General features: G+C 34.5%; 1 protein-coding gene across 2 annotated transcripts; it reads right to left on the bottom strand.

Annotated features, from left to right (window-relative positions):
- Positions 1–257: 257 nt before the first annotated feature.
- On the bottom strand, positions 258–7,010 carry LOC132033255 (cytochrome P450 734A1-like). 2 transcript variants are annotated; one of them, XM_059423174.1, is made up of 4 exons: positions 6,305–7,010; positions 1,982–2,226; positions 1,486–1,834; positions 258–787 (listed from the first exon to the last, which is right to left on the bottom strand). In XM_059423174.1, exons 1-4 carry the CDS (start codon positions 6,836–6,838, stop codon positions 374–376), a joined length of 1,542 nt encoding a protein of 513 aa, XP_059279157.1. In that variant the 5' UTR covers positions 6,839–7,010; the 3' UTR covers positions 258–373. The 2 variants fall into 2 exon arrangements, 1 of the variants encoding a protein (XP_059279157.1); XR_009408689.1 differs by lacking the exons at positions 258–787; positions 1,486–1,834; positions 6,305–7,010 and adding an exon at positions 3,396–6,298 and having other exon boundaries at positions 2,087–2,226.
- Between the last annotated feature and the right edge of the window lie 3,575 nt (positions 7,011–10,585).

The raw sequence follows: 10,585 nt of genomic DNA, 5'->3' as shown, positions 1-10,585 counted from the left end.
AACACAACTTACTTTTATAGCTTTACTACTAGTGACCTCAACGTTCGTGCTAATGGCACAAAATTTTGAACTATGCTTTTAATATAGCGGTGTCCTCTTGAACTTCATTCCAATGTCTAAAGACCATTAAAATTCAAACTGATAATAATTCCAGCTGAGGCCTATTGGCCACATGGATTCTATCCAGCATGTGATTTGATTTACTGGTTAGAAAAATCTGAATATGTAGAAATAATATTGATTTTTTGGAACAAGAGTAGAGCACAATGAATGATTCATAAATCGATCCAACTCGTTTGAAATTGAAGCTTAGACGATCTATATATCGTCGATGGACAAACTGATAACACAGTGAAGAGTAGTACATTTTAACTTAAATCTTCCTAAAAAGGATAGGAGCACCATACTGGGGCTGTAAAGTAAGGCGCATAGTTGGAGCATGGACATATGAAGGTGACACTGCAAAAGAGAAATTCTGAACTATCATTGCCAGGATGATTTTAGCTTCAACCATTGCTAAGTTTTGCCCAACACAGATTCGTGGACCTAATGCAAAAGGGAAAAATGAAGCTAAATGCTTACGAGACTCTGCAAATCTCTGAGGGTTGAATTCCAGTGCATCTTTCCCCCATATCTCAGTGTCATGATGCACAGCAGCTAGAGACACGTAAAATTGAGTATTTGCAGGAATTTCAAGGTCTCCCAACTTAATATCTTTAGAAGTTCCTCTTGTCAAGGCGACCACCGGTGGGTAGAGTCTCAGTGTCTCGTTAAGTATCATTGTCACCTATTTGAACAAACAAAGTAAGGGGACAAACACATGGTAAGTAAAACTTGCAATCTGTCAAAATTTAGGGGAGTCAAACGGATGGATTGACTAAATCTGGGCAGGTATTGAATCAATAAATAAGTTGGATCATAACTCGCCAAAGTTCGCTAATCAAGATGAGCAGGTAAATTCAACAATAATCATAACTCAACCTGCTCAACTCAAAGTCATTTTTTCCTTGTTCTTTTATAATTTATTTAGCTATTAAATCAAACTAACAACAACAACATAACAACAACAACAACAACAACAACATACCCAGTGAAATCCCACAATGTGGGGTCTGGGGAGGGTAAAGTGTACGCAGACCTTACCCCTATCTCGGAAGATAGGGATAAATCAAACTAACAAAAGCTTTATATTTTATTTATTTATCATAAGAAAATCTAAACAACAAAACTCGAAATATTATTTTTCTATGTACTTATAAGTTATCTAATGGGTCAATTTGGGCCACACATAAGCTGCCCAAATTAGACAAAGCTTCTTAAATAGCCTAACTTGGTTAAGCTCCAATTGACCCGTCAATGAATATATGCCCAAGAAACTCCAGCCAAGTTGGTGAGTTATATTTTCATCGGCTATATTCGACATAAACTGAGAAAAAATAGATAAGAGACATTGAACTCTGAGAAAACAACGAAATTTGAACTTACAAGCTTGAAATCATTCAAATTCTCTGCACTTGGAAGGTTGTTACCCTTGCAAACTCGAAAAACTTCTTCTCGAGCTTTATCTTGCCACTCTTGATGCGATCCTAGAAGAAGAAGTGCCCAAGTTAACAAGATGGAAGTAGTTTCCTTTCCAGCAAAGTAAAATGTCTTGCATTCATTTATCACTTCTTCCACCCCAAATCCATGTTCTTCTTCACTTGCCGACATTAGCAAACTAAGAAGATTTTTAGAATTTTCTCTTCCTTTACTACTCTCAATCAGCTTCCTTACTGACTCTCGAGTTTCTTTCTCTAGTCTCCGCCTCATCATGTTATTTTTTGTGGGCAAATACCTGTTAATTTATAAAGAGATTTCGTATCCATTAAATTGCTGAATAGAATCCGGTGAAGAACTAAAAAAGAGTAAAAGCGTTCATGCTTAAATACTCATTTCACGATTGACAAATCAGTTCAATAGCAAAGCTTATATGATCACTAACCTAAATCCAGGGAGGTAGATGCTTCGTATTGCCTGCAAAGTAAGAGATATTTGTTGCTCTTGTAACACAAATATGCGCTTCCCCTCTTCAAAGCTACTCCCGAAAGCTGTTCTAGATATAACCTCAGCTGAGAGATCATTCAATTCTTTGAAGACATCTAGTTCAAATTCTTCCTTCTCTTCATTTTCTTTTTCCCATTTCTTCAACGCCTTAACAACACTAGTCACAATGTCCGGTACCCAAGACTGCAATTCATCAAAACTTTATGTAAAAGAAACAACGGATTTGAATATAGGTACAGTTGCTACTTTATAGCATGGTAATGAGACAAACCAGTTATATTTATAAAAAATTGAAATCAATACAAAATGAAAATAGTATGCTCAATGATGAACAGATGACAGAAAGGTATAATGTCATGGAGTGAGCAATGCACGAATTTCATGTAAGACAAGTAGACAACTAAATACACTTTCAGATCTCATCAAGGAAAGAACATAATTGGTAATTGAGAGATAAAGCTAGCCTGTTCTTGATGGACTCAGTGCACTGACAACAAATTTATAGAATCTTATAGGTTAGAGGGGGAGCAAGAATTTTGTTCTGGATTCTAGAAAACATAGCTTATTGGGTTCGGATAAATTATTTATATATATTAAGTGGATATTTTTAACACAAATACAGGGTTTAGGCTAAAGATATTAGGTTCTACCAAATCCGTAAATGAAACTGTAGCTCCACCCGTGCTTATGGTTTTATCATTTTTTAAGATAAAGACGGCCAATTGGTTCCAAAAAGTGGTGGGTGTATCAAAGGTTTTAAAGGAGACACATCTGAATTCAAAGAACACTGACATATACTTGTGTCATCTTTTCTGAAGGAAGGACTATCTATTAGGCCCCCAAACGCAACCGGTTTTAACAGAAATCATGAAATGTAACTGGAGCAGACATCACGATGAAATGAATGCATACAAAATACTTAAAGACTATTGAATATGGGACCGCATTCTATAAATGGTATTGCTGGATATGGTTACTGAAAAACTCCGGATCCCGATAAGAATGGAATATGGTGTTTCCAGCTCTCGCTAGAATTGTATGGAAGTCTCCCTCGAGGGACTTCCGAATTATTGTACCGAGGAATTGAATTATGTTTTAATGACTTACATCTATTATTATAAACAACAACAACAACATATCTAGTGTAATCCCACAAGTGGGGTCTGGGGAGGATAGGATATATGCAGACCTTACCCCTACCTTTTTGGTAAAAGGTAGAAAAGTTGTTTCTGATAGACCCTCGGCTCAAAAGACTTACATCTATTTTTTTTTTTTTTTTTAATTATACAGGAAAATAAACTTTTCCAGATAATGAGATTCCTCCAACATATGAATTTTAAGAAGTCACATACCTCTACAAACCATAACTGGTAGATAAATAAACTTTGAGTGCTATCATCGTTTGGTTTTCTGATTGTAGTCAAGCTCTCAAGTAGTTCAATACTGAGAGGAGAACGAGCTTCATTTCTCATTTCGTAGACGAAATTCTGGTATCATATTAAGCAAAAAAGGACCTTCCCCTATTAACAAAAGTAATTCTATTAGCAATGACACTGTGTCTTTATCAGCCGGGAAACCCCTCCCAATGATTTCCTTCAAAAGAGCCATTGCTTCATTAGTTTTATTACTCTTGAGAAATCCATGCACAATAAGATTGGAAGTGGCATTGTCCGGCAAACAACCATTTCCCTCCATTTCTCTTAGCAACTCTTTGGCTTCATATACTAAACCTTCAATACAAAGTCCATTTACTGTTACATTGTATGTTATAGCATCAGGATGCAACCCTATGGAATAAAGCTTATCAAAAATAGAACGAGCTTTATCAAGCTTTTGAATTCTAAAAAATCCACCATTGCCTGTATTGTAGATTAAAATATTAGTATCTTCTTTTTGTTTGTCCCACCTATGAAAGAGGGACATAGCTTTTTCTACGTGTCCATTCTTTATATAACCATGAAGCATTATGCCACAAGTGTAAATGTCAGGAGTATGGCCTGCATTTTGCATCTCAGTAAAGAAATTTTCTGAACACTCAACTCTACCAACTTCAAATAGGCCTTGCAAGATAGTAGAATATGTAACAATGTCAGGTTTCAACCCCTTCTGCGAGATTTCACAATACAAATGCATGGCCTCATCTAATTTCTTTTGCTTGCAATACCCATTGACTAATATGTTGTAACTAAAGATGTCAGGCTTGACGCCAGTATCAACCATAGAGTCTAAAATTCTCCTTGCTACATCTACTTCACCGTGCAGACAATATCCTTCCATTATAGCGTTGTAGGTAACCACATCTGGATGTTCACCTCTTTGGATCATTATCGTTAACACTTCCACAGCATCTTCAACCATCCCTTTTTTGCAAAATGCATCTATCAACATGCTAAATGTGTGCACGTTCGGAAAAATATTAAGGTACATCATCTCATCCAAAAGCAGCCTAACCTTTTCCCACTCATCAAACTTACACAAACCGTCAACCAGTGAACTATATGTAAGTACATTCGGAGTAATGCCTTTTCGTTTCATTTCATTGAAAAGGTTGAAAGCAGCACCTACCATTTTGTCTTTGCAAAGCGCATCTACGACGATACTATACACAATTGTGTTAGGTTTAGGATCCCCTTGCTCCATTATCCTCAACAAACTAAGAGCTGTTTGAGTATGCCCTTGTTTACATAGCCCATTCATGACAGTACCAAACATTACATCATCAATCTTACAAATTTTCTCTGTCACCAACTTATTAAACAACCACATGGCATCCTTAATCTTATTTTGTTCACAAAGTCCCCTTATAAGAGTGCTGAAAGTAACAACATTAAACTGAACACCACTCTTGAAAAAAATACCCAACACTGAAAACCCATGTTCAGTACAACCCATTAAGCAAAATGAATCAATCACAATAGTCAAGATATAATCATCAAAGGGAACCCCTAGCTTCCTCATCTCTCCAAAAAAAGAAACAACACCACAATAATGTTTCTTATTAATCATCACCCTTAACAATTTTGCAAACTCTACAACAGAAGGAATTGGTTTTGTTTGGACCATTTGATTAAAGACACTAACAGCATGGTCTAAATTATTCACATGTCTAAAATCCTTACAGACAACAACTTTACGCTTTCTTGAAATTGATGGCTTTTCTTGAAATGAAGAATATTTTGAGGGACTAGCAGAGAAAGAATGAAACATAGCTTCATGGTCTTGCAATAAAGCAAACAATTGGATTGAAGGGAAGAAATTACCTCTGTAACACAGAGGTTTTGTCCAAGAAAGAAAGAGCATCGTGGCTGCTCTGTTTCTCTAAGGTTAAAATAGGAACTGAAGAGCTTTCAAATATAAAGGCCACACCGTTTTAGAACAAACTAGTTAATAAAGAGGAGAAAATTACAAAAATGGTCGCTTACGTTTGATTTAGGTTTAAAAAAGTTTCTTAAGTATGCACTTTGGTAAATTTAGTCCTTCAAGTTTACAAAAAGTTGATATTTTTAGTCTCAGTTAAATATTTATCCAACTTTGTCTGTTAATTAAAATTAGCGGAAACTCACATTAGAGGTACAACATCTGTAATATTTGTTATTTTTAATTTATTTTAAAGTTTGGTGTAACTTTTTGTGGCATAATTTCTGCTATGATTATTCTTTCTACCCCAAAGTAAGTGTCAGCTTAGCACAGAAAAAACTGTCTCAAAATAAGTATCACCTTAGGAATTCAAGACAAAAATTGACAAGTGTTTTCAACTATGCCCTTAGCATTAAAGAAGTAATCCTTTTTAATATTACTACATTCTAAAAAACATCTAATTAATAGGGATAGTTTAGTAAACTCCACATTGTATTTATTACTTAATGAGCGTGATTTTTGCTAAGATAACACGTATTTTGGGACGGCTGGATTATATCTTTTTAGGTCTAGTGCAATTTTTAGGTGTTGCATATTTTTACTTTGATGGGATTTTCTTGGTATTCATGGTTAAATCTCTTGTTTCCATCATTTTTGTCAAATCTAACGACCATAAATTGTTAAATATTTAATAGAAACTAAAATATTAACTTTAAACTTAAAGGATCAAAACTATTAAGTGCATTATTTACGAACTATTTTGAACCCACCTCAAATATATGAAACCATTTTTGTCATTTTTCAAATAAAGAGCGTCATACAAAAATTAAACAGACAAAGACCGAAAAAAAATATAAAAAAACCTTAACCAAACGGGCTTTAATCAAAGAAATGGATCAATCACCTTAACAACCTCCATATTGAAAGCCTGATTTGCAATCTTCCTATGTAAAGCCCATTGTTCACCTCGTAAACCAACAAGCCCTTCTCCAAACAGCTTCTTAGTTTGTGGATCAAGCTCAACCTTATCCACAGCTTTATTCATAAAAAGCCCTTTTATCATATTCGGGTCAGCCAAAGCCAATCGGGGCTTCGACCCGAACCAGAACAAAAAAGTCTTCCCATAAATAGCTGACCAGTTGTAGTAATGTGGAGCAATTCGATGCAACACGTTGTTGTTGAACGGAACAGATTTCGATTCAGCTTCGCTTATCAGCCGTTTGATCTCCTCTGAGTTTCCGTAGATCGGACGGTAGCCAGGGCCTCTGATTCCTTGCTTTCTAAAGTGTTTTTCGAACTTCCTTGGAATGTAAATCACTGAATAAATAAACTTGAAAATAAATATCACAGGAAATAGCAAAATCGCAATAACTGTGAGATACATAGTGAAGTCGAGCTTAAAATTGCGATTTGGGAAATTATTATTGTAGAAATGCATAAATAGTGGGTGATGAATAAACTAATGTTAAATTGCTGCAGGCGGAAGAGATGGAACAAAAAGGCATAAATTTATTCAGCTCAAAATTAGTAAAGGAATCTACATGATTTAGGCATCTTTCTGTCTAAATAAACTGAATTTAATATCTTATTGATAATTTAAATTGGTTTCTCTTAATTATTGAATTATCCGAGCAGAAGCAATTTATATGTAATAAACTTATTTTGTACTCCCTCCATAATCACGTCCATTATGAAATTCAAAAAATACAATATGAAGTTTATTAAACTTCTCTATTTATTGGATCTTTTCGAGAATTGAATAATATTAAATATGATTACTTTTTTAATTTAATGCTAAGAGCCTAGTTAAAAATACTTATTAATTTTTATCTTTAATTCATAGGTTGACACTTGTTTTGGGGCAACCATATTTGCTAAGGTGGCTATTATTTTGGGACGGTTGGAGTACTACATAATCTATATATAATATAAAGTTGGGCATAAACAATCCTATGTGGCACCTCTCTATGGCCAAGGATCCTAATTATCTTTTTTCTCCTTTTTTTTTTGCAATTTTTTCCTCTTTCATCCTATTAGTTTAGCTTATATTAAATTTTCAAAAAATCAAAAAGTCTCTTTCCTTCATAATTATTTTTATTAAATTGAGAAATTAATATGTATTACTGACTATGTTTTTCATCTTCTCCTGTATTCTACGAATTTTGGCCATTTTTACCATTCATGTGTCAACCATTTTAATCTCCAATTAAATTGAATAATTAATACATATTAATGGGTTAGGTCTTTTCCCCAGAAAAAAAAGGTTACTTTTTTTTTTAGAAAAGACATCATTTGACCCCTGAACTTGGCACGAAAACTTAGTTTAGCAACTAAACTTAAGTTGTATTTATTTACCCCCCTTAACAACTTTCAAGTTAATTAAATACCCCCCTTAGCGGCGTGGACCAGTTGAGATCTAGGTGTTATTCACCACTCGCCTGATGATTGGTCCACGTCATTAAATATTTTTTTAATTTTCTTTCTTCTTCATTCTTTCCCTATTTTATTAAACAATAATTAAAAAAAAGAAAAGAAAAACCCATCAACCCACGACTTGCAATTTCTTCATTACTCACTGAAGCACCCCCCATTACTCACTGAACATTCTTCTTCAACCCACCCCCGCGCCCCCACGACTGTCACCTCCACCACCACCACTATAACCACCACCTCCCGCGCCTTTCCCCCCCCCCCCACCCCCACTTAAATCAGCCCAACTGAATCCCCCCCCCCCCGCCCCCGCCAACTTCCACCTCTACCCACCTCCATAACCACCGCCGCCGCCGCCGCCAACCTTCCCCACCACTGAAGCAATGAAGTTGTACGAAATTGCACGAACTGCCCAGTTGGGTTCCCTGAAAAGTATCCTTTCTCTTTCCTCAAATCTTTCAAGAAATATCCTCACACCTTGTTCAAATCTTTAGCTTCAGTTATATAATCTTTTTTCCTGCAAATACTTTTCACATTCTAGAAAATTACTACCATTTTGAATTTCTTATAGTGCTCTTCTCTTTATTGTCATATTTGTTAAAAAGTTGAAGTAACCTTGGCAAGAGAGCCAAAGAAGCAGAAAGTGGAAAATGTTTAAGGACCAAGATCTCTCCATTAGATTGATGGAAAAAGAATATCTTCATGAAAACCCCAAATAAGAATTTCAAAAATAAAATTTTCGAGAAAAAAATGATAAAAAGCAACAATTGGAGCCGTAAAATATTGATTCTATAAGCTATTTGGTTGATGGGTTTTTCTTCGGTGTGTAATGAAGAAATTGCAATGTTCAATAATGAAGAAATTGCACGAATTGCCTTCAAACGGACGGTGTGTGGCGAAAGGGCGGGGGTGGGTTGAAGAAGAAGAAAAGGGTGGTGGGTGGGAGAGGAGAGGGCGGGGGGTGGGGTTAGAAGAAGAAAGAGAAAGGAAAAATAAAATATTAAAAAAGTATAATTAAGTATAATAAATTGTCATCCAATTAGAAGAGGACATATGTACAGCTGGAATCATTTTTGGTATTTTTTTCCCCTTCCACGCGCTTTTGAGAAAGTCAACACACTTTCTTGCCACGTCACCCGCTAAGGGGGGTATTTAATTAACTTGAAAGTTGTTAAGGGGGGTAAATAAATACAACTTAAGTTTAGTTGCTAAACTAAGTTTTTGTGCCAAGTTCAAAGGTCAAATGATGTCTTTTCTCTTTTTTTTTTTTTGGTCTTCTTTCGCTATTTGTATGGGCATAAAGAACAAGGCAACATATATTCTTTACAATCATCTTGTGGCCGAACAGCAATATGAAAGAGGGTTTTGGTTTTTTCCAGTTTTCTTGGTCATCAAAGAAAAAAGTTTGGTAATTCTCCACAATTGTGGATTTTGTTTAATGAAATCTTAAAGTTGTATCTTTTTTTTTTCTCTCTCTTTTTTTGTTGCTGCTAAGTTTCTTGACCACGCAAAAGGGATATAAAAAAAAATGCAAAGCACGATCGGAATATGCTGGTGGTACTTCTAGCGAATTTGGAGTTATATTGGCGAAGAAAAGATATTCTACTTATAACATTCTCTCGAGTTTTGGTTGTTTTATCTTCTCTTACAGAGTTGCAGTTAATAGAAAAGATCGCAGTAGTAAGTATAAACGATTACCATTTATCATTTCTGCTAATTGTTTGTAGCACAGATACAAAATAAAGCTATTAAGTTGTATGTTGATTTGACTAGAATTTCTTTATACCTCTTACACTCCAATACTGAACTATCAACACTACCCTTTGCTTCCATCATAGATAAATTTCAATTATGTCCCTTCAAATTCATCATTAGCCTACACCGGATAAGTTTTTAAATCTGTATTATATGTTTATAAATGTATAATCTATATTTTTGTTGTTTATTTTAGTATTAATTATTCTTATTGATACCATGTGCGCAGATGTCCCTTTCAGTAACAAAATTTCAGTTGTTTTACCGTTTGTGTCGCAAGAGCATTAGGAGGTGGTCTTCCAAATAATTTTCGTTGCTAAGTTCGTAATTCATTTGTATGAGAAAATTCATCTTTTCAACATACAATAAATAATAATTTATTATACATTACACATATCTGCTATTACTTGCCAAATTTATAAATTAACCCAACTATATTTTGAAGCCTTTTCTTTTTCCTAAAAAATGAGGAATAGTATCTAAATTATTAACTTGCTGAATTTAGAAAGGTGACGTGACACACTTCTTAAATTAGAAAATGCAATTATCATTTTTTCTCTTCTTATTTTTTAAAACTCAAAAGTCTTTAAATATTTTGCTTCTTTTCCCCTTCTTCCTCAATCAATTTGACTAACGTTTTAAACTTTCTAATAAAAGCAACATATTTTTTCTCTTCCTCTTTTCTCATTTGTTTTCGTATTTCTTACTCAATGTTCTAACTTCCCTTTAATGCTTTTATGTTTCAATATCATAAGGAATTTTAACAAAATTTTGATAGGGATCAAAGTAGTGGCTTTACTATTAAGAGTAGGAATGTGCTTATAGCATGCATTTGTTTTCTCCTTTTGTTGTTGTTGATCAAAAGAAACTTTTCATTTTCATTTTTAACTTTGTGCTTATGGGACTGCAATTTTATGTGATTTTAATATCATTTATTTTTGCTTTAGGTTCATTTGCTCAGAGAGAGAGGGGTTCATAGCTAACAAACACGAAAATTTTT

The sequence above is a fragment of the Lycium ferocissimum genome, chromosome 10 (assembly GCF_029784015.1).
Source record: "Lycium ferocissimum isolate CSIRO_LF1 chromosome 10, AGI_CSIRO_Lferr_CH_V1, whole genome shotgun sequence".
Taxonomy (NCBI): domain Eukaryota; kingdom Viridiplantae; phylum Streptophyta; class Magnoliopsida; order Solanales; family Solanaceae; genus Lycium; species Lycium ferocissimum.
Note: the sequence above shows the minus strand (reverse complement) of the source record. Positions and strands in the feature narration are given on the sequence as shown.